This window comes from Asparagus officinalis, chromosome 9 (genome assembly GCF_001876935.1).
Source record: "Asparagus officinalis chromosome 9, Aspof.V1, whole genome shotgun sequence".
Taxonomy (NCBI): domain Eukaryota; kingdom Viridiplantae; phylum Streptophyta; class Magnoliopsida; order Asparagales; family Asparagaceae; genus Asparagus; species Asparagus officinalis.
In genome coordinates, this window is record NC_033802.1 from 6605937 (window position 1) to 6630150 (window position 24214).

The 24214-nt window shown below is 36.9% G+C and overlaps 2 protein-coding genes across 3 annotated transcripts; one reads left to right on the forward strand and one right to left on the reverse strand.

The window, feature by feature from the left end:
• LOC109824033 (lysine histidine transporter-like 5) lies at positions 9417 to 13410 on the forward strand. The gene is given in 8 exon segments (XM_020390549.1): positions 9417 to 9465; positions 9933 to 10096; positions 10627 to 11010; positions 11348 to 11747; positions 12449 to 12554; positions 12645 to 12736; positions 12826 to 12894; positions 12988 to 13410. Coding segments are annotated over 8 exon segments (1335 nt in total). The 5' UTR covers positions 9417 to 9444; the 3' UTR covers positions 13087 to 13410.
• LOC109823847 (leucine--tRNA ligase, cytoplasmic) lies at positions 15969 to 23083 on the reverse strand. 2 transcript variants are annotated; one of them, XM_020390258.1, is made up of 4 exons: positions 23030 to 23083; positions 21839 to 22554; positions 19036 to 21623; positions 15969 to 16306 (listed from the first exon to the last, which is right to left on the reverse strand). In XM_020390258.1, the coding sequence occupies exons 2-3, from the start codon at positions 22504 to 22506 to the stop codon at positions 19043 to 19045; spliced, it is 3249 nt and encodes a 1082-aa protein (XP_020245847.1). In that variant the 5' UTR covers positions 22507 to 22554; positions 23030 to 23083; the 3' UTR covers positions 15969 to 16306; positions 19036 to 19042. The 2 variants fall into 2 exon arrangements, with proteins under 2 accessions (XP_020245847.1, XP_020245845.1); XM_020390256.1 differs by having other exon boundaries at positions 21839 to 22525; positions 23030 to 23077.

Below are 24214 nucleotides of genomic sequence, written 5' to 3' on the forward strand. Positions count from 1 at the left end.
TGTTTGCAAATGTCACATTCTCTTGTTTCATTGTGTGAGATGGTAATATATTTGTCTAATATATATGTGTAACAGTTACTTGTATCGCATATAGTCTTCATGTTTTAATTATGAACGTAAAAGAAATGGATACACTATATCTTGCAACTTCAATATCAGATAAAAGGATATGGGAGTGAACATGCACATATTTGGGCTGTTGTGACTGATGCTTTGAGAAACCAAACCAACGAACGCCGAGAGAAAGACCAAACAAAACACAAACACCAAGGTTTTACGTGGTTCGGCAAATTGCCTACGTCCACGGGGCAAGAAGGGGGTGGGTTTTCACTAATAGAGAAGGAGAGTACAAATTGAGATTACAAATCGCTCAAACGAACCAACTAATCTCACCAACAAATCTCTCAATCTCTCAACCAATAACCCTAACAAATAGCTCAGAAAGATCTCTCTTTTTCTGTGCTCCAAAACCCCAAAACTCTCCTCACAAAACCCTCAAATCGTATTGGTATTTATACCAAAACAGAAACCCAAACAGACTGCAAATAGGAACCTGAACTTTCCAAAAAACCCGTCATAAGTCGACTTATCAGTCTGCATAAGTCGACTTGGCAGAGCGAAAAACAGCAACTGGAGAAGAGATCATAAGTCGACTTATCAGACCTGATAAGTCGACTTGGCAGAGCAAAAAACCAACAATCCAGAGCAGAACGTAAGTCGACTCATGCACCAACATAAGTCGACTTACCATAAGTCGACTTATGCCTGTGCATGAGTCGACTTATGACCAAAAATCTGCTTTTTCCAATTCTTCTCCACAATTCTCCACCTCGGCGAAGTTTTCCCAAAACTGAGCCGACACCAACCAAACAAATGCCTCACATGCTGAGACCCAAATGAGAGTGTGAACACTCACCCCAAATGTCGATGTCGCTCACCAAATCGGCTGCATCAAAATGACTGCCTACGTATCCTTTGCCCAAGGAATCAAGCCTTCACGTAGTTCACCCAAACGGCCTCCAAAGGCCCTCAATCAAATAGAAAAGTCTGCAACTCTTCTCCAATATCACCAAACGATCTGCAACTGATAGTATTCCCAATGACCCCAAATTGAGACAAATCAAACACCTCCACCTGAGGTAAACCAATGGCCATATCCAAACTATATCTACCAGCTGCAACTGAATCCAAAACCAATCCATCATCTGCATCCAAAACCAAATGATCTCCAACCTGTGTCACCTTAGCTGGAATCCCAAATGACGCAGTATGATCTGGAGTATGTGGAGTAATCTCCACCCAACGTGGAGTAGCATCACTCTCCACCTGCTGCGATATCCAAATGACCTGATCAACACTCTCCACCTGCCGAGAGTCAAAAGTGACATACCTGCTCAGAACAAAATCAGAAGCTCCCAAACGATAATCAACTGAGCCTCCGAACCCCAAACGCGCAATCGGATCCAATCTCACATCCACGATGTGACCAAATGCTGGGTATCCAAATATCCGACGCGACCCAAAATCTGAAGCAGCTCCACCAGATCTAATAACTCCTAAAGCAGCAGTCGGCGACCTATGCATAAGATGACCCAAATATGTCGAAGCCCGCACACCAATGCCAATGCTCGACATCAAACGCCGATCCTCCTCCAGAAAGGAACGACCCATCGAAACTGTCATCTCATCTCGTCGCCCCAAAGTCTCCACACCAATGAAGTGTCTCCTATTGCCGTGAGCTCGGCACCAACGCAAGAAAGGACCCCTACCAAAGCTGAAACAATGAGTTACCTTTCTGCCAATACACTTCTTCCAATTGTTGTTGACTTCTAGGACTTTACACCAACGGGAACTGGTCGCGACCCAATAATGCCTAGAACAATCACCAACTGTGGAAACCAAGATACGATTACCTCCCAATGATGCCTCCTTGGAAGGCCCCCAAATGCCTGACTGAACACCTCCAAAAAGACCCCTCGCTCGATGGATAGAAGTGCCAAACTCCACCACGGTCTCGCTCATCCTAATGTGCTCACAGGACTTCAATCTGCAGGTCATAGCACTCCTCAACAACCAATGCACGGTATTACCAATCATATACCCCAGCACCAAACAATGCCACAGTCTAGCCGAATCTGATGAAGTCGTCATTTCCCTATCAATCACCGTGCTTCCGTGCAAATAATACAAATTTCTTCTTCTGACGCCCTTCATCACAATCATGGACCCAAATGTAACCTTCAAGCGTGCATCCGCCAAGGTCACCCTATAGCCAGCTGCCTCCAAAGCTCCAAGTGAAATGATGTTCTTCTTCAACTGAGGAACGAACCTCACTCCAACCAACTCCCGAATCACCCCGTCACTCATCCTGATCCGAACAGTACCAATACCACCAATAGAGCATTTGTGATCATTCCCCATGAGCACGAAATCCCCTCTTTCCAACTCCTGAAAGCTGGAGAACCAATCCCTCCTAGGGCAAATGTGGTATGTAGCACCCGAATCCAATATCCACTCTGTAGAGTAGGCAACACAAACTGACGGCAGTGCAGATAACGAGTAGCCCGAAGAATCCGAATCTGAATCGTTGCCACTAGCCTTGACAACATTCGCCTCTGAAGCTTGAATAGCTTTTCCCTTATTCTTCCCGGCTCGATCAACTAACTTTGGGCAATCGGCTTTCCAATGTCCATCTTCTTTGCAAAAGGCACATTGATTCTTACGAACTCCAAGATGTGCCCCTCTAGACTGCGACCTCCCACTACGGTTTGGACCCTTTGCTCTTGCGACCAACGCCCCCGCTACCGGCTCAAACGAAGTCTCCTTATCCTTCTTTCGAAGCTGATAATTCACAAGTGCAGCGGTGACCTCACTATACGAAAGAGATGCCTTCCCATTAATAAGAGTAAGAACGAAGGTCTCATATTCCTCGTCAGGCAAGGAACTCAATAGCAACAACGCCTTGTCCTCATCTTCAATCTTAACATCCACATTCGCCAAATCCGCAAGAAGCTTCGTGTAGTGGTTCATGTGATCACCAATGGAGGTTCCTTTCTTCAACTGGAAGCGGTAAAGCCTCCTCTTCAAATGCAAGCGATTCTCCACACTCTTGGTCAAATACTTGCTCTCAAGGATCTCCCAAATCTTCTTTGCAGAAGTCTCATTGATCACATCATACTTTAGATCTTGAGTGAGACAAGACCTAATCACACCACACGCCGTTCGATTCATCTTTTTCCAAACCTTCTCATCAATGTTGTCCGGTTTCCCGTCCAACTCCAACGTATCTTCCAAATTTTGCGCGTTGAGCGCATCCATGACTTCGCATCGCCAAAGTCCAAAATTGTTTGTGCCATTGAACTTTTCCACATCAATCTTCATTGAGTGGATATTCAAGCTTTGGACGGTCTTCACGCCGGAAGTACTGCCCACAACTCCTTCTTTCTCGGCCATAATCCTCAAGGCACCACCAAACCAATGCGGAAACAAACGAGAAATAGATCCAAACTGAAAAAGACGAGATTTTTACAAAAAAAGATCCCACCTTTATCATCAAACGAAGCCCTAGATGAACTTCCAAAGCGATCTACTCCTCCAAATAGCCCAAGCGTTGCCCGTGCTCTGATACCACTTGTTGTGACTGATGCTTTGAGAAACCAAACCAACGAACGCCGAGAGAAAGACCAAACAAAACACAAACACCAAGGTTTTACGTGGTTCGGCAAATTGCCTACGTCCACGGGGCAAGAAGGGGGTGGGTTTTCACTAATAGAGAAGGAGAGTACAAATTGAGATTACAAATCGCTCAAACGAACCAACTAATCTCACCAACAAATCTCTCAATCTCTCAACCAATAACCCTAACAAATAGCTCAGAAAGATCTCTCTTTTTCTGTGCTCCAAAACCCCAAAACTCTCCTCACAAAACCCTCAAATCGTATTGGTATTTATACCAAAACAGAAACCCAAACAGACTGCAAATAGGAACCTGAACTTTCCAAAAAACCCGTCATAAGTCGACTTATCAGTCTGCATAAGTCGACTTGGCAGAGCGAAAAACAGCAACTGGAGAAGAGATCATAAGTCGACTTATCAGACCTGATAAGTCGACTTGGCAGAGCAAAAAACCAACAATCCAGAGCAGAACGTAAGTCGACTCATGCACCAACATAAGTCGACTTACCATAAGTCGACTTATGCCTGTGCATGAGTCGACTTATGACCAAAAATCTGCTTTTTCCAATTCTTCTCCACATGGGCTAATACTGTCCTAAAGTATAGGCAATGAGCTGCTCTTGATTAAAAAGAAACATAACATTGATTGAAAAGATACATTACAGATATTTGTCTCAACTTCTAATTTCTCGTCTAAGTTTAAGTTTTTAGTCACTTCTTCATATATGAAACTATACTCACCTATAAATTCCACAAACATCTCGCTCTGTTTGACATGGTTATTACATAGAAAATGGATGTTGAAGTATTTAATTTACTTTATATCTACGTCTACATCTTTGTAAATGAATGTGGATAATAGAAGTTTGAATTTTGAATAAATTTTTGATGTACTTATATCTCCTCTACTTAAAAAACTCCTCTATTTAAAAAATGTGACAAATATGAATAGCATTATCGTTTTGCCCTATTAGTACCCTTTCTGATTACAGCAGATGTATTACTTACATACTATTGTTATCATACTATGTATACAACACAATAAGATGTATACTGTTGTATTTTAACACACTAGATTTTATGTACGTGCAATGCACGTGGTTAAATACAGTGATTAGGTATTTTTGATTTATTTTCTTACTAAAATTTATTTATCGGTTACTCTTTGATAATAATTTTTGCTCACTTTTATTAAGTATTTTTGGTTTATTTTCTACTAAAATTTGTTACTCGATTACACTTTGATTATTTATTTATTTGATGTTTGTTTGAATAGGCTACATCCAGTTTAAATTTTTATGTTGATAGTTGAATTGTCAGGAGATAAATATAATCTAAAGCCAATTTAAATTTTTTATGTTGATAGTTGAATTGTCAGGAGATAAATATAATCTAAAGCCAATTTAAATTTTTATTTTATTTTAATCGGCATGAAACCGAGCTTGACCTGAGGAAGTATAATGTTATGAAAGTGAAAACACTTGAAAAAATAATATTATAAAAGAAAGATGAATAATAAAGTCAACGAGCCAAGATGATTGATTTAAAATGAGCTAAAATGATAGAAAATGGTTAATGAAAAAAATCATAAACTAAATATTCATGCTAACTCTAGTACTCTTTTATATGATAAAAACATCCACATATGCATATGAAAGCACTAAAATAGTTTATGAAAATCACATCTAAAGATTCACAATTTTACTAAAAAATAAAACTATTCTATAACAATTCACAAAACATCATCTTTTGTTACTTCTATTTTATTTTTTATTGAGTCGAGATCAATCATTCTTCATCTTTACCTTTTTTCTAGCCAATTCTAAAGTAGTAGTGTCTTCATCGTCTACATCGATTTTGATATGAGACTGGAGCATGTTATCTTTCCTTGGGCTCATTCATCTTTTGTCTTCTCGTCTAAATTCACAAAGAAGTTGAATATATTTCTTATATTCAACACAAACTTCTGACAGTACGGACTTTGTTTTTTTCCTATTTCAATAAGAATAAATATTAATTTTATATATATGAAATTTTTTATGCTTTTAATTTATTACTTAAATAAGGTTAGGAGCTACCTCTTTTTCTCTGCAATGAATTCTTCTGTTGTGTATCCAATAAGAATTTCTGCTGTGTCATAATGTTACATTTGTCATAATGTTACATTTGCTTTGTATGTGTTATTTTCTATGAGGAACTAAACTAAATACATTAAATTTTTCATTGTCAATTTACTTTAAATTATAATATTAATATTTAATTTTGATATATTTATTTCATGAAGAAGGGATATCACTTAACCTTGATATTATATCATCGGTGATCCTATAACATTTATCATATTGACACTTATTATTAACATCTTTATCCACTTTCTTATTGCAGCCTTTGCAAACATAGAATCACTGCTCAACTCTATTATAAATGGTAGTTATCGTTATCTTAAATGTACGATAGTGTGTCTGTATATTGGTAAAATTATTCTTAGGTTTAATTATATGAATTTTAGAGTAGGTTTTCTAATATCATACCTCTTTCAAATGTTATTTGTATATATTAGTAATTTGAATTTTTGTTGTATTTATAAAGAGCCATAATGAAGATGCTTTTGTCTTGGTAGCTTACTCTAAAAGAGCGCTGCATATTAGCTTTAAAATATAATAATTTTTCTTTACGGTGTTATATGGATGTTTGCTTGGTTTACTTACTATTCTCTTATTTCTTCAGTAAGTTGTATCTTTGGATTGATATATATTATTGATGCAATTTACGATGATATGCATATCTCCTCTATAAATTTTAGAGAATTTTATATTTAGCGACTTTTAATAAGAATTTTACTAATTAAATATACTACTTTCATACTTAGAGATCTTGAATTCTAATAGTGCTATTACATCATTATCTGTGATAGTGTCTTTAAGAATTGATCATTCGTTAGTAGTCATACCCCTAAATAAAGTCACACACAGTGTCGTAATACTATATAAGAAAAAGAAAAATACTGATTTTATATTTTTTGCTTACGCAAAGTATAGTAATTTTTCTTATATCTTTTATGAAGAATGTTTCTTTGATGAGCACAAAGTTGTTCAATATATTCTTCATGGGGTATTCAGTCGGTATTTCTTTGATAAATATAACTTATGTTAGTGTTAATTGAAGTAATTCATGGACGTTTAAAATTTCATTTGAAATGAAAACCGTTTGATTCTTTTGAAGGATATCTCTAAATTTTCTAATAGTTCTCTATACATAAATCTTTATAATTTTTAACCTAATAAATATTATTACCATTAGAGATCAATATTTATAAATTATAATCAATTAATGTTAAGCTATATTATTATAGTTTTTATCAGTTTTTTGTGATTTAGTCTTCTATCAGTTAATGATACTTATATATTTTTTGTGTTCTAACATATTGGTAAAATTATATGTAGTTACTTTAATTTATACAATAACATTAATTTTTAATCTATCATATATTTTTTAAAAATTTTATTATTTAATTGGATATTTTTAATCTGTTATTATTATTATTTTTACCAGTATCAACTTGACTATTTTTAGATTCTAAAAATGGATAATAAAACTTAAATTATAAGGTATATTTATATATCTTAAAGAAAAAAATTCACACAATTATTCTTTTCTTTGCCAAGTTCTAAATTTTTAGCTTTTTATTTTGTGTAATTTTAAATTTTTGAGAGTATTTTGCCTAATTTTCAAAACTTTTTGTTTTTTTGTAATACTTCATGTAATAAACTGATAGTACGAAGATGTTTCATATATTTTATTAATCTTATTTAAATTGTTGAGCTATAGATAGTTCATGGGTTTTAGGATAGGATATAAGTATGATTAGTATAGATTATAATTTAAATTAAATATTTAAAATAGTACATTGTAATTTTGATTATGGAAAGTTTTTCCTGAACTCGTGTTTTTAAAGGGAGTATGATTTTTTTTTTCCTTAATTTTTTTTATAATTTTGAGAATGACTTTTATCTTTTTAATTTGTTTGGTGGATTTTATAAATATTTCATCCACATTATGTACATTTGTTGGTCTACGTTGTTCCCGGGTTCAACCTTTGAAGTAGATATTATTTGTCTCATTAATTTATTTGGTTTTTATATATACGCCCTTTATTTTGTAGACATTTATAAATTTGGTATTTAATAATTTTATTTATATTTGCATTTCAATTTAAATTGTATCCTTATCTTCATACTATGTATATCAAATAATAATTCATCAATTTATCAACTTACTCTTACTTAATGGAATAATATTTAAATTCCAAGGGTATTTTTGTCTACCAAAATATTTTCTCCAACTCGTACTTTTAAAGAGAGTATGAGATATATGATAATGCAATGTTGTATGTGAGATGATAACAATTGTAAATAGATTTTTTATTTAAATAACAATTGTAATTTCTTAAAGTTTAAAATTATATAATTCAAAAGGTAAAGGGTATAATGATAGTTGATTTACGTGATAGGATAATTAGGATAACAATCTAATCAAAGCTAAATTTGCGGAATCAAATTGGTAAAAATATTCGGTTCAAATAATCGCCTTGACCCGTTAATGTGTCTTCGGCTACAGCAATATCCATGTACATTTTTCTAACGGGGACATTAAAAAGCCCAAGATGATACATATGTAGTAATATATGATTTTAAATTGTTGTTGTAATTATATAATCCAAAAGGTAAAGGAAATACACATATTTGGGATTTGTGCCTAGGATATGGATAAACCTGATGCTTTCTTTTAGATAGATCATAGATTTCAGAATGATATTAATTAAGATGGGATAACTATATTTTAGAATAATATTAGAAGAGATTATGATTAAAATGTAATATTTAAAATAGTAAAGGGTAATATTGGCCGTCGAAAGTTTTTCCGAAACTCGTACTTTTAAAATGAGTATGATATGATATGATATGATATGATATGATTAAACCTGAACTTCCAATTATGAGTTCTATAATGTAATAGTGTTACTTGATTTAAGAGAGACATGCTTCTACTTTCAAGTTCAATCACACATTCTTTATGACATTATCCGCATGACTAAAGTTTGGTCACGCATTGTTCATGACAGTATACACAGTTGCATCTATTTGGTTTTCAACCATTGAGGTTTTTAACTTTTACTTTTCTCTCCATTTGCTATTACTTTGGTACTTTGCTTATAACATACAATATACAAGTGCTTATAAATATTTTCTCTACCTTGAATAATGTATTTCAATTTTCAATCTGATTTGAAATATTAAAAATATTTTTGTGCATTTATAAAGAGGTAGGCATACGTCCCTCAAACTTACTATTTTTGCGCCCAAAATCACACATGGTCGAGAAAAGACACCAATTAGTAATTACACTTGTATGTGTAAATAGACAAATTCTATTCAAAGAGAAAAAGTAAGCGTCAAAAGTATATCTTTGATTTTGGGTATTCAGATATCTGGATAAACTTGTGAAAATTTTTCTCTTTTAATCTGAGAGGAAGAAAAATACAAAGATTCCCAATTATCCAATTATAGACGATCGGGCTATATGTTAGGCTTTTACCATATCAAACTCACTCAAAGTTCTGATGTCCTCACACGTGTGTGGGTTCTCACTAATTTTAGGATCTAATTCTATTATTAGTAGTTGTTATGTCACCTCAAAACTCAAAAGTGAGCTCTGTGAAGCAAGAGGAGAGCAAAGAAGGGAAGAGAACAGAAGAGAAGGAAGAATAACATGAAAATGAACGAGAATGGGGTACGATTTAAGCTTCAAAACTTTTTATGTATTTTTTATGCTTATTTGATTAACAAGCATGTACGTGGTAGTGTAAACACTTCATGCATGCAATGCAAGTTTGCTTTTCTTCACAATTATTTTTCTTTTCGATCCGTTAAATTTTTAAGAAACATGTTCGTATGTTGTGCATGCGTGCTATCTATGTTAGCATGCTATCTATGTCAGTATCAATTATACAAGTCTGTGTTTATAACTCATCTTCCCTAATGTTAGCATGCTCTCTGTGTTATAGTATCAATTATACAAGCCTGTGTTTATAACTCATCTTCATGCATGTATATTGTATGATGTACAGCGCACGTAATATCTTGTTAATACCCGGGAAATTTACACGATAACATGATCGAAATCTACTCTCTACTGTAAAATATTTGCAAATATTTGTTTTTATTTCGACATCAAATAATTTTTGACATACTACACAGGAGGTTAATCAAGCTGAAATAGATAGGCAGAAGAAAATAGACGATTGGCTACCAGTAACAGCATCTCGCAAAGCAAAATGGTGGTACTCAGCATTTCACAATGTAACTGCAATGGTTGGTGCTGGAGTTCTTGGCCTCCCTTTTGCTTTATCTCAACTCGGATGGTATATAATTCCTTATTCAAATACAAACTCTTTTAAGTTTTCGGGGTCTTTTAGATATAAAAACTTTCTTAATTTTTTCATATTTTTAAGGGTTAATTGCACCCTCACCCCCTGTAGTGTAATTGTTTCAAGTTACTGCTCCTGTAGTTTCTTTTTTGGTACATATATAGACCCCTTGGGTTCAGTTTTTTGACTCTTTTACAGTGTGTGAAGTTTTTTCAGGTATTTCCCCTAGGTGAAAAAATGAGTCTAGTCTATCTGAGGGCAAAAGAGTCAAAATAATTTCACCCAGGGAGCCCATCTGCTAAAACACCAAATCACATGACAGCGAAAAAAGTTGTGTTAGATTAGTGGGTTATCTGCAATACCTTTTAGGTGTTATGCGACATTTTAAAAAAGTATTTCGCTGTTATTTCAGAATATGCCAAACTTTTGGAGGTTATGTGAAATATACCCTTCAACACGTGTACATATTTTGTTCTCCTACGTACGATCAAAATTCTCAATTTTTTTTATCAATTTAAATTCAGGGCTGGTGGTCTAAGTAGCTTAATAGCCTCATGGCTAATCACATTCTACTCCTTATGGCAACTAGTAGAAATGCACGAAGAGGTTCCAGGCAAACGCTTTGATCGCTATCATGAACTCGGTCAACATGCATTTGGTCCAAAATTGGGGTTATGGATTGTAGTTCCACAACAATTATTCGTTCAAGCTTCAACAAATATCGTCTATGGAGTCACTGGAGGAAAATCCCTTAAAAAGTTCTTTGATTTGCTTATTCCTTCAGTGAAGTCAGTTAAGCTGACATACTACATTTTTATCTTTGGCGCTATTCAATTAATACTCTCTCAGACTCCAAACTTTAACTCGTTGAGGGGAGTTTCACTGCTTGCAGCCTTCATGTCATTTTGGTATGCACACTGCAACATCGAATGTTGTTTCATTTTGGATTAGTTACCCTTTAATACCTTAGTGTTTCTCTTATTTTTTTTACTTTGATATCCTGAAGTTTAAGTTTGCCAACATGGTACCCTGAAATTTCGCCAACTTTATAGTTTATTACCTTCTGTTATGTGATCATCGAAGATGCTATTATGTGATCATTCAGTTTAGTGTCATTTGGGCAGATTTAAACTTTCAGGCTACCAAAGTTATAAAAGATCGGAACTCTTAAGGTATTAAAATGCAATTAACCCTTTAACGTTTATACATAAGTTCACTATATATGAATGTTTGTTTGGTTCTCAGTTACTCAGCAATAGCTCTTATCGCCTCCGTAATAAGAGGAAAAGACCCAGGGATAAGTTACGGCGTTCGCTCCTCAAACATACAGCAGGAATAACCTTTGATGTATTTTCAAAATGCTTTAGGCACAATAGGCTTTGCATTTGCTGGTCACAGTGTGTGTCTTGAGATTCAGGCCACAATTCCTTCAACTCCCGAGAAACCCTCAACGAAGCCGATGTGGCAAGGAGTTGTGGTTGCTTACATCATAGTGGCAATTTGCTATGTGGGTGTTGCAGTTACAGGGTTTTGGGCTTTTGGTAATGTTGTTGAAGACGACGTGCTTATGTCTTTGGAGAGGCCTAATTGGTTGATTGCAGTGGCTAATTTTATGGTGTTTCTTCATGTTCTTGGGAGCTATCAAGTGAGTTCTAGTAAAGGTTAGGTGAATTTCAAACAGGGGTTAGTTGCGGATATGCCCCTGTACAATCGCCTAATTACAGACAGATTCCCGTTGTAGTTCTATTGTTGCAGCTAGAACCCCTAGGTGAAAGAGAATCATATCTTATCCTCAGAGAAAGAGAATCTTATTTTATGACAAATTGACCTCTTGAGTGTAAAAGAGTCGGAAAGGTTTCAGTTAGGGAATATTTACATGCAACAACAGAACTACAGCGGCGCAAAGAAAGACAATCTTACTTTGAGATTTTTCAGAAAATTCTTTGAAGTTTATAACTCAGATAAAAATTCCTCAACTGTCATAATGATACTAAACTACTGGAAAATCTCATAAATAGCTTTACAAATGGAGTAATGAATATGAACTATGATAAATCTTACTTTGAATAAAGAGCAGAACAAGACACAACAATCAAGCCACATATTTAGACATTTTACTCTATCCCCTGTGGCATTTATGAGATTTTCCAGTAATTGCGGGAATTCATGTATAGTTTTGCAATTTTTGGGGTGTTTTGTGCAATACCTCAAGGGGGTTCTGTCAAATTTGCCCTGGAACTTGTACAGTGTTTCTCTAGTCCAGCTTCTTCATTATTCTCTAGTTCAGTTTCTTAGTTAAATACTGTTATTGAAATTTAAATCTGAATGTTGTTTGGATTCATGTAGGTATTTGCCATGCCATTGTTTGATATTCTAGAATCATTCCTTGTTCTCCAATGCAAAATGTCCCCTGGTATACGGCTTCGTTTGGTAGCTCGAAGTTTATACGTATGTAAGTATATTTGCATATATATCTTCTTTATTTTAAGAACCAAATACACGAATGCAAATTCTTATATCAAATCCTATTAATGCATTGCAGGTTTCACAATCTTAATAGGAGCTTGTATTCCTTTCTTTGGTGGGTTGCTTGGATTTTTCGGAGGATTGTTTTTCGCACCAACTTCATACTTTGTGAGTATCATTTTTTTTTCTTATTAATAATTTCAGATAGTTTGTTAACAGTGTAACTATGATGAAATTTCTCACATCTTATTATGTAGCTTCCTTGTATTATGTGGCTCATTCTTCGCAAACCAAAGATATTTAGCCCTCACTGGATAGCGTGTTGGGTAAGTCTAATTTCATTATCTAACCTTGTAAGAAAATAAATCATATATTATTTACTTAGGCAACTAAAATTTTCAATTTTGTTTCTCTATCAGATTTCAATCATTCTTGGGGTTCTCTTGATGATTTTATCCCCTATTGGAGGCTTAAGATCGATCATTCTTTCAGCAAGTTCATACAAATTCTTCTCATAGGACAGTTTATAGATTGTACTTAAGATTGAAGCATCTCATTAGCTTCATTAGTAATCTTGCTAGTTCAAGAAATTAAACCAAAATTTTTAGGATTTGGAAATTGAGGAACTAGGGTGTAGGTGCACTCAAACTTTCATCGCCAAAGATTTTACAGGGTAAGGAAAACTTTTTAGTTTGCGGGATTTCTCCTATAAATGATTGGAGTCCACATTTCTCATACTTAGTTTTCATGTATTAAAGCTCGAACACTATGAGATTCGCTTTATTACGGTTGTAATTTAACAAACTCCCCAAGAAATTCAATAAAGGTTGCAATTCGTAAGAGTTTATTTTGAGCAGAGGAAACTCAGAAGGTTTTCTACTTCAACTGGATTCAAAGAAGTTTTAGTTTGTCTGATATATGTCAACTGTGGTATACAATCATGATTCTCTTGTATTCTGTTCTCTTGTATTCTGCACAGTGTTTTTTAATTATTATTATTATTATTATTATTATTATTAAACTTGTAATATAAGGAGGAAAATGTTTATTTGTATCTTTCTAATAAGATCACTGCAGTTTGCATATTGTCAAGTGTTGATTGTAAAGTTTTTTTTTTTTATGCACGTCATGGACAAAGTCTCATTCTTGAAGTATTAAAGGGAATGATCCGTACCTGCAGAATTTCTGTCAGGGACATGAGAATTGCAAAAACTTACCCAGAAAGCAGTGAAGTAAACTGAAAATAAAACCAAATTGCTGATCCATAAATTTATCCAACTGAAGACCCTCTTCAATATTTATCAATTTTTTTAGAAAAATTATTTCTCAACCTATTACATTCATAATTGTTTCAAAAGACTGATAGTCAACAAATATCACAACGTAATCCTACTTATGCCCCTAGAAGAACATATCAACATATCCACACAAAACATCAACCAACAAAGCATTTATAGCTCCAACGAAGGCGGTGCTTGCGGCGGTGCTAAACGAGGGCGCAGCGGAGGAAGTGGGAACGGAAATGGCGGTATGGTAGCCCGCTGGTGTGGACGAGGGAACCGGAAACGGAGGCAGTGGCTCGGCATAAGCCGGCACATTGCCGAAGACGCAACGGAGCTCCAAACGCGACAGCGGGTTCTGAAACTACCGCAGTGAACGGGTTCTTCGCTCAGCGTTGACACAGACACCATGACAGCAACTGGCGCCCGACAGGCAGCGGACGCCGCAGAAACCGCAGTTGAACGATGCTGTGCGCACGTCGACACACCGTTCCGCAGCAGAATCTCTCACCGTGCGACGTCGGATCGGTTTCCTGCCAAGACCGCGCGGGCGGAAACCAAACAGCCGGGGCCGGTCTTGTACGCCGCCGAGCCCAGCGCGCAGGAGGAGGCGGCGGCGGCCGAGAAGGAGAGGAGTGTTAGAATCACAAGGACAGGGAGCTTGATCGTCATGGGATAGAGACTGGGTAAATTTGGAGGGAAATGAGGGGTTGCTAGCGTTTAAATAGAGGGTAGAAAGGGTGGCGGTTATGCTGAGTTCATGCTTTCCTCGGTTATGTTATGTACTTTTCTCGCTCGGTTTGGTGTTGAGGCTCGTGCATCATGAGAACACGTGAAGGATTTTGCTCTTTCATTTGCCGGTAACTGCTGAGAGAAGCTTGATGCTCAAGGCTCCTTTTGACATGAGTTTTAGTTGGCTAGTTCTGTGCTTTGCAAGTGAAAATAGTCTTAAAACTAATTTATTAAGACATACAATGTCACATGATCTTTTTTTTTTTAAGATAACTCATTTGCCGAAAGCAAACAATTAAGGAGAAAAATATGACAGAATAATCTTTTTTTTTAAAGAAAAGACCTAATAAAGAAAGTAGAAAAGTCAAATAGAAAACCGAGGAGGGTTAATTTTACTCAGGGGGTCTAATCGCGATGAATAAAACTACAAAGAGTCTATTAGCAACAAATAGAACTATGGACGTCTTTCTGCAATTGGGTTATAATACAGGATTCGTTCCAATTAACCAATCAAGAAAATTAAATACTTTTGACTCCGCTGGAAAGTTAAAGTCATGTCATAGCTAAGAACATAGCAAAATTCAGAACAGAAAATTTTCATTTTAATAGAAGAGAAGAAAATAGATGTCCTGTTCAATTACTATATCCGGACAAATACTTTATTACTCGGTAGTCTCCCTCCCTCCCTCCAATGTGAATCTATAAACATGAAAGCTACACAAAACCCATATGAAAACCTTAAATCCCCTGAGGAAATCTATACGGTATGAAAATAGGTTTTTTTAGATATTAGCCCCTTAAATCATAAGCAATTTGATATTAGCCCTTTAAATCTTCATATTTTGACATTAGCCTCTCAAATAGCTATGATATGTTGATATAAGTCCCTATGGTTAGGTTCATATTTTAATATTAGCCCCTAAAATAGCCATGATGTGTTGATACAAGCCCCTTATATTAACCCATCATAACAACTTGAGGGGCTAATATCAAAATACGGAGATTTAAGGGGCTAATACCAATTAAGTTCAATGTAAGGGGCTAATATCTCAAAAACCGAATACAATAAAAAGCAAACAAACCGCATATCTCAAAAACCGAATACAATAAAAAGCAAACAAACTGCTCCAATAAAACCTAAGAAAATTAAATTCGTTAAGACAAACGTACACAACCTGTCAGTTCATAGAAAAAAAACCTGTAAAATGTAAGAAAAATTTGAAATTGAAGAATAACTAATCCACATTTCAAAGTTTTCTAAAAGGACCTAGAAAAGAGCAGGAAACAAAATGCAAAGAACGGTGCATACCGAGCCAACACAAATATTACAGGGAATATACCACAGCAGAGTCTCAAGCAAGAATTATACACATTAATGAGGAACACACTGACAGAACCTACTCATCCACAGCATTATCCATAAAATAATTGAAGTTCGTATCAAATATTTGCACAACTTACATAAAGTCATAGTTTCACATACCAAAATAATCCTTACTAAGACAAAACAAATGTGACAAAATGGACATGCTAATGTCGATTATAAAATAAAGATGCTGGAATAAAAGTCAATGTAATGCATTATGATCAAACTTCTTCAGCTGTTCTTGTTGTGTCTCTCTGTAAGAAGGTTCATTCTCCTCGAATAGCCTTGCTACCATTGTCAAAAACAAAATATTTGCATGCCTCAGATACGTCTTTTAATCTGTGTAGTCACGCCTTCCCTCTAATAAAATGGAACAAAAAAATAGGCAAATAAATTTGTCATGCATATCCAAGACGAAATTAACTCAAGTATATTAGATTTCAAGCATCAGCCAGACATTCTATTCATGAAAGCAAGCCTATTTGATAACGGCTTTCCTAAAAAAGGACTAATCAAAATTAGATACGGAAAGCACAATTTCCTGGATAGTAACTAACTACTGAAAAACAAACCAAAAATGTTAATCGTATAGATGCCCACGAATACGGATGAGAGTTTTGAGAATCCGAAAAATCCGGTTCAACCGAAAAAACCGCCCGAAAAAGCGGGCCGGTTAACCGAACCGGATTAAATGGATGAGAAGAAGACTCTAAACCGCCCGAACCGAATTAAACCGGTCCGGATTCGGTTTGAACCCCTGAACTGCCCGAAAAAACCGAACCGAATTCTCTAATACAAATACTAAAAAATCCCTAACCCTAACTCCATTTTTCTTCCTAACTTCTCATTGCAGTTGTTCTAGATCCAAGGTATTGCACTATTGACGTTGATGAGTCTTAGTTTTACTAATACTAGTAAGTTGCAGCCTTAAATTTTATGTTGTCTTTTATCAGATATCATGATTTCTATATTTGTGAGTACCAACTAGCTATGGTATTGTGCACACTTGGTACCGTGATGACAAGGTAGTCAAATATGAGCTGCATCTGTTCATAACTAAGGCTGGACTCAAGTTTATCAAGAATGGTTTTCCCACTTTCACATCCTGTTTACTAAATGTTGAAGGAAATTTTATTCTTCTCATTACTGTAGATTTATCAGGTTACCATCATGAACGTATATTATATGTGCAATTATTACTGTGATTAACATCAGTAGCATGCATGTTTTGATATAATGAAGTAGTTATGCTTTTATGCTTTCTCCATAATATTGTCTACAATGCCGTGTGAGCAAATTTTTGTGAAATGGAGTTAATTCGGTTCAAAACCGAAACCGAACCGATCCGAATTTCGGTTGGGCCGAATATGCGGATGAAGGGGAAAAAATCTGGATCTGGATGAGAGTTTTGAGAATCCGAAAAATCCGGATTGGATGCGGATTGGGCTTAAAACCGAACCGAACCGAATACGCCCAGCCCTAACCACCACCACGGAAAAAAACGTAGATTAACAGACTAATTAAAGTAGAGTGTAAGGAATAAATGACTCCAAGCCGTAATCCACATAATAAGAGTAAAGAACCCTTGGGTATCTAGACATGTATGACACATTTCAAAGATAGTTTGAATCCAAAAACAGTTGCATTAACTCCCTTTGGGATGGAATATGTGACTTTAATGGGTTTTCCAAATTAATCTTGAAATTAAAGGACCAAAACCATCACATTTTATCCAATATATCCCAAGATCAACTTGATTCATCTATCCCTACTTCAACTTTCATATACTTTTAACTAAAATTTTCCTTTTTCGCTTGTCTCTTGTCCGTATTTATTCTTCTCTTTCATTTACATTGCTGATGTTTCATTGTTTTTATCTTGTTAGAAACATACTGGTAGTCACTTTTGAGATCAAATGTTATTTAATGAAGCATTAAATTTCAAAAAATGTGACCTTTTGGATAGAGATACTGCACCCTTTTTGCTTGATGTCTTATAAGTTATTATGATGATGGGTCGATGATGGTGCACGTTCAATCATTATTCCCAGAACGAAGCCAAACTGAGAGGAAAGATGGGCTTGCTAGTACAATACAACACAACTTATGAAGTTAATACAGCTTTATCGGGGCAGCAAGAAGAATTGAAGGAGGTGCAATCCAAGGTGTTAATGGCAAGCTATTCTTGCAGAGAAAGGGGAAGCACAAAGACGAGTTTATTCGGGCACCTAACTAATTTAATGACAATGATAGGGATTATATTCCCATGCATAAGAGGAACATGATTTAATTGCAACAGATCACTTTACCATATTCTGACTTATAGTTGCTGTTAACTGCTCCATAAGAGAAGGATACACTTGCAAAGTATTAAAAAGGTACAGATACATAGGAAATTACCATGTGAGAAAACATAAACTGAAAGAAAATCAATGTGGGGATATATAGGAAAATATTACAAAATAGCGATGAAACACATAAATTTGCAGGAACTCAGTCATATGTGCTAAGATTCACCTAACTAATTTAGCGAGAACGATAAGTAACATATTCCTTACATAAGAGGCACATGATTTAAATTGCATGAGATCAATTTGCCATATTCTATCTGACTAACAGTTCTGCTAACTGCTCAATAAGAGAAGGATACATTTGCAAAATAAGATTGAAAAAAGTGCACACAAACAAACTTTTTTTAATCAAAAAATGCACAAATAGGAAGTTACTAAGTGAGAAAAAAAATTAAACAAAAGATATTCAATGTCGGGATATACAAGAAAATATTACAAGACAAAGATAGAAAGAATAAACTTGTGGAAACTCTACGCATGTGTGCTAAGATCCATACTAGTTTTTTAGTCGTTGTATAGAGAAAAAAATTATTTACTGGGATATCGCATCTTCAATAGGCATTGTACTCTGTAGCAGCTACCGACCGGTTATTAAAGTCACTGAAACTGACAGGCCATAATTATGAATATATTAACACGGTGAAAATAGAGGAACTTGTGAAAAAAGAAAAAAGAAAAAAAATACTGCTGTTTTGCGCAGTTTTTATAAATCAGAAAGCTTTTGTTAAATAGCATTTACCTCACGTCTACAAGAAAATGCAACTGGGTAAGCCAGGCTCTGGGGGATTCTGATCAAGCAGAGATACATGCGGACCAGCTAAAGCACGTGCATCATCATTTAAAGCAGACAATACCATCACATTCTCAAGACCCACCTGCCTCTTTATCAACTCAGAGTTCTCCTCAAGAACAGCAAATTCACCAAAAGGCAGCTTCAAATCAAGAGCTTGACAACCAACCGAGAGCGCCTCATCCTTTTTGTGCTTCAAGAAAGGCATGCAAAGTTTCTGAATCTGCTTAAAATTCGCAGCTTGCCCTATTGAACTTGCTTTTAATGCTTCAAGAATCTCCGAATCAGGTGCAAAGGAGCCTTTTTCAGCATCAAATTTGTTCTGAAGTATCCTTAAACATTCCTCTTTCCATCCTTGATACAGCTCATTCACATAAATAAGCCCTGTAGTCGGTTTGTTTGCTGGTTGAGGTGCAGCTTGAGCACCCTTTTTAGGCTTTCTGGAACCAGATACTTGCTTCTGAAGTAACTTTCTCATGAGAACTATAGAATCTTGCAGATATTTGTTAGCTTTTTTCAAAGTAAGATCGGGTGAATTTGCATCGGGCCAACCTGCATTTACAGCAAAACCATCCTTCTTCAATAAATTTTTCCACACATGCTCTGCATAATGAGGGCAAATTGGGGTGATAAGCCGAGTTTGCACATCCATAAACCGCCACAATAAGTCACGGTTCATTCCTCCTGATCCACAAGATAATCTATATTCATCCCTAGCAGTCTGAAGATCATAAAAGCCAGTCTTGAGAGCCTCCCTGAACATAAACTCACTGTAATGCCTTTCAGTACTCTTCACTGCAATATCTATCTCATTCGCAAACACTCTATCAGCGTAAGTAGATGGCGACCCCACCCTTAGAGATGATTCAGCGGCTATTAACTCCTCCATCCATGCAATTTCCTTAGTAAGCCTCAATATAGCAGCATTTGCAGTGTCAAACACAAAATTGGCATCGTCCATTCCATCACCAGCATCAGCAAGAGAAAACCTAGTAGCATCTGAGGAGAACTCCTCAATTGCCTGCCGAAGGGTCCGGAAGTTTCCGGTGGATTTGGACATCTTCTCTGAATTGAGCATGATATGTCCATTGCATCTAAAACCACGAGGCCACTGGTGTTTGGGGAGAAGGGCAGTATGGTTATAAATGCAAAATGTGAGGTGGTTCCGAATAAGATCTTTGCCCGATACACGGAGATCAAAGGGATACCAGTACTCGAACTCTTGCTTCATCTTGCTCAAAATAGAGGAGGGAATATCTGATTTGGGAATTGGCCCGCCGCCGAAAATATAATCCCATACCTCATAAGTCATTTGCTCTGGCTTCACTGAAGAAGTATCAGAACCATACATGTCACCCTTTTGCAGTAAATGAGCAACTGTATAGTATGCCATATAAAGAGTTGAATCAGAAAGAGACTCTACAAGGAACTGCTCATCCCAAGGAATACGAGTACCGAGGCCAAACGAGCGAGAACATGCCCACTGATTCAACCAGCCCAATGTATGCACAAAACCATTCCGAGTTTCATCAGAGTAAAGTTTCATTTCAGCCAAACAATCTTCTGCTTTATTTTTCCACTCGGGCTCACCATAGGTGATGTACCATTGATCTGTAAGGGCCACGACACACTCATCACCTGATCTTGACATGACTCTCTTCTCAGGTTCACTGTACTTGACTGCCAGGCCACTCTCAAGAAGAAAATTTCTTACCAATGGTTTCGCATCCTCAACTTTCTTTCCCTTAAACTCCCCTACCAGCATAGTACCCTCCGTGAAACCTCTCAAATAGGCCAATCTCTTCGCCTCTGCAAGCTTTTCCTTGTCGTTTTGGCTCTTAATTTGCAGATCTACGCAGAGCTTTTCTGCTGCCTTGTCACCAAATTCTGGAATGTTAATTATGGGTATGACATCAAAAGGCAACACCCATTCGTCCTTAACCCCAAACTTTGACCTGAGAGCTGGTTTTGATTTCAAATCTAGCATTGCCATGTAATCATCGGGTGCATCACTGGGGACACTAGTCACAATACCCGTACCTTTATCTGTCAAGATAGTAAGCATCGGCAGCGAGTAGATAACTTCATTGAAAGAAAGAGGAGATTTCAATGGCAACCCAATAAGGTCATGGCCAGTCAGCTCCAACAAGCACGTAGGCTTCTCTGGAACCCTCGACAACTTCTGGTATGCAAGATTAAGTGCAGCCCTCTGAGTGATAATAAAAACGTCAGTTTCATTGATCTCATATGCCCCATATTTACCATCCGGAAGAACCCAAGAATTAGTTTGTCCATACATAGTTTCAGGCCTCAATGTTGCAGCTGCAAGGAAAACTTTTCGACCCTCCAAAGGCTTCAACTTCGAAGTGAAAGGAGGGATAACCTCCATCTTGATCAACAGATATTCTTGAGGCTGGACACCTTCACCAGATGCCCTATCGTGATCAGCACATGGTTGACCATCGAATGGAGAATAGATCGCATATCTCACATCCTTCACGACCTTGCCCATGTTCTTCAACTTCGTCATCTGCCACCTAACAAAAAAGTCATAATAAGAAATTAAAATACTTATAAAAATTTTACATACTGAGACTGCTCAGTGGATTCAAACACTACATTATGGGCATTTCAGAATGCAGCTTACTTTATGGATTATTTCTATTCTAGTTAAAAAGTAGAAAGACCAGTCATGAATGATTCAGTAGGTCATTAATAAGAAGATAAATCCAAATACCAAATACGGTCTCACCTAACAAAAGAGTCATAATAAGGGTTCATAGCTGTGGTTATAAATGACCGGCGCCAATCACAACCAATTCCAAAGTCTTTGAGGTCTTCTTTCGCTAATGGAGGGAAATAGCTCAACCAGTGATATGGATCCTGGAACTTAGCTATCTCACTGTCAGGAAGGCCAAAGCTTTTCATTATCTCCCACTGATACTTATCTCCACCGGATTTCGCAGCGGCCTTGGACTTCGCACTCTTGTACTTTTGTTGTCCGCCTTGAACACTGTCCTCCGCAACTTCTTCTACAATCTCGACATCCTCCAAAGATGTAAAGATTGGTGGATTTCCAAACTGCTGAATTTCCCTGGCAAGTTTGTCTGCAGAAGCTTTGATGGGCATTCCAGTGCAATGAAAAGCGAATGGCAACAGGACATTTCGACCACAAAGCCTATGATAGGCTGCAGCAAACTCCAACTTTGACAGCGAGAATGCATGGCCAATATGGAGAGAACCATTCATGTACGGGTAAGGGAAGTTGCCAAAGAACTTCTCGCCAGGCTTCGGAGGCGTACTGAGAGATTCAGCCTCGAAAACTTTATGGTCCTCCCATTTCTTTTGGGTCTCTGCTTGTATCTTGAGAAGCTGGTCTCTTCTAGCAAAGCTCCTTCCGGTCTCAGCAGTTGATGACATCTTACGAATAGTGAGGCACCTGTGTATAAAATAAAAAGCGCAGAAAAACTATAATTTGCTCATTAATTGGGCAGTCAATCAAATAAATGCAAAAGAATCTAAGTAAGCAGAAACTAAAATTTCTAAAAACGACTTCTTCTTTAAAAGCAAAATTTTAAGTTTTAATCAAAGCCGTCCTCAAAGAAGTCTTTTCTATCTGCTAAACCCCCTGAATTCTACAGCCAAAATTAAAATTTTCATGGTACCTAACCAAACCGATGACCTTCTCAATAGAATCCAAAAACACACACACAAAAAAATTTACCTCCTACAATATTAATCATAAAATCCTAACAGAACGAAGCTAATCTCACGCAGACTTCCATTTTCAAACAAAAAGGTACTCAAATCTTTAATTTTAGCAGAGATCCAAAAAGACCCAGTTCACAAAACTCCAAAATATCACGCCAAATCTCATAAAAACTCAATTTTGAGTATTATGTCAATATCTGATCAAATTCAGCAAAAGGAGGAATCGACAGACCTGATGAGGGATGGGGACGAGAGTAAAACCCTAGATTGGAGGGCGGGTCGACGGCCGACCTGGACAAAGAGCGAGGCTAGGGTTTTAGGCTCCTCATCCATTTCCATTTTATATCGATTTTTGTCGGCTTTTTCTATTAATAAAGCGGGTCGGGTTTGAGGGTGAGGGTCTGAAGAAGTGAGAAACCTGTTTTTGCATATTGGGAACTATTTTGATCTTAAATTAGTAAATAGTTTTGTATACTTTTCAAATAAGATATCAAAAGTTTTGTATAATGTTATGGTAATTTACCATCCAAAGATAGAGGTGTTGGGAGAATGTCTGCATAAGCCCAAGAAAGCTATGGTCTAAACCAACTCAGAGACTTATAAGCCCAGCCAAGGTCAAGTCTCTCGACTAGACGAGCAGACAAGCCATATTTCGATCAAGGGTCATCATGACCGACTCGAAGTGCGGGATCAGTTGCCCCCTCACAATTAAGACGACTCCTCGAGCAAACGACTCGACTATACATCCGACCCGAAACTCACTCGACTATCGGGTCGCCAAATCATAATGATGGCTCGCAGATCAAACCGTCTCGACTAAAGGGATAAGAGCCGACCAAGTTCACTTCAGATGTCAATCGACAACAGTATTGATTAGTCCCATCAAGATCTCCATTCTGACAAACCTCGTGCCCAAGCCGCTTATTCTGCTTACAAGTCATTTCCCAAAAGATTGCCATGATGTTCCCCTGTGCACAAATGACTTCTCCTCCAATCGCCAGACGCCACCTGGAGAGAGAAGGACGGCCACGTAGCCGACCTATCCTACGCCCTACCTCTTCTATCAAATCCAGGATACAGAGAATCCGTTTCTCTCCTATATTTGAATGACTTCCCTTCTAATCGACAGTGGACATATGGAAGGAGAAGGATGACTCAGCACCTCTACTGCTCACCTCTCAGCCGCCTCCTATGTATAACCAAAGCCGAGGGACAACACGCTCAGAGGCAAGGGACTATAAAAGGAGGAGAGAAGAGGAACGCATGGGGTAAGTGATTTTTGCTTGGCTATTTCTTCTTCATAAAAACCAGGAACCTACATGGGTTAAGAAAGAACTAGAAAACTCTCAAAAGAGTACGCTCTGAGGACCTCAATGGCCCGAGGACCTTCCCCCAAACCCCACTCAAGCTCCACACC

What these genes read in the sequence shown, in the direction of transcription:
- LOC109823847 (XM_020390258.1), bottom strand. Translation starts at nt 22,506, where the DNA reads ATGTCATCAACTGCTGAGACCGGAAGGAGCTTTGCTAGAAGAGACCAG. An exon ending in TATTATGACTCTTTTGTTAG is followed by an intron (nt 21,624 to 21,838) that starts GTGAGACCGTAT and finishes CTTTTTTGTTAG; the next exon opens with GTGGCAGATGACGAAGTTGA.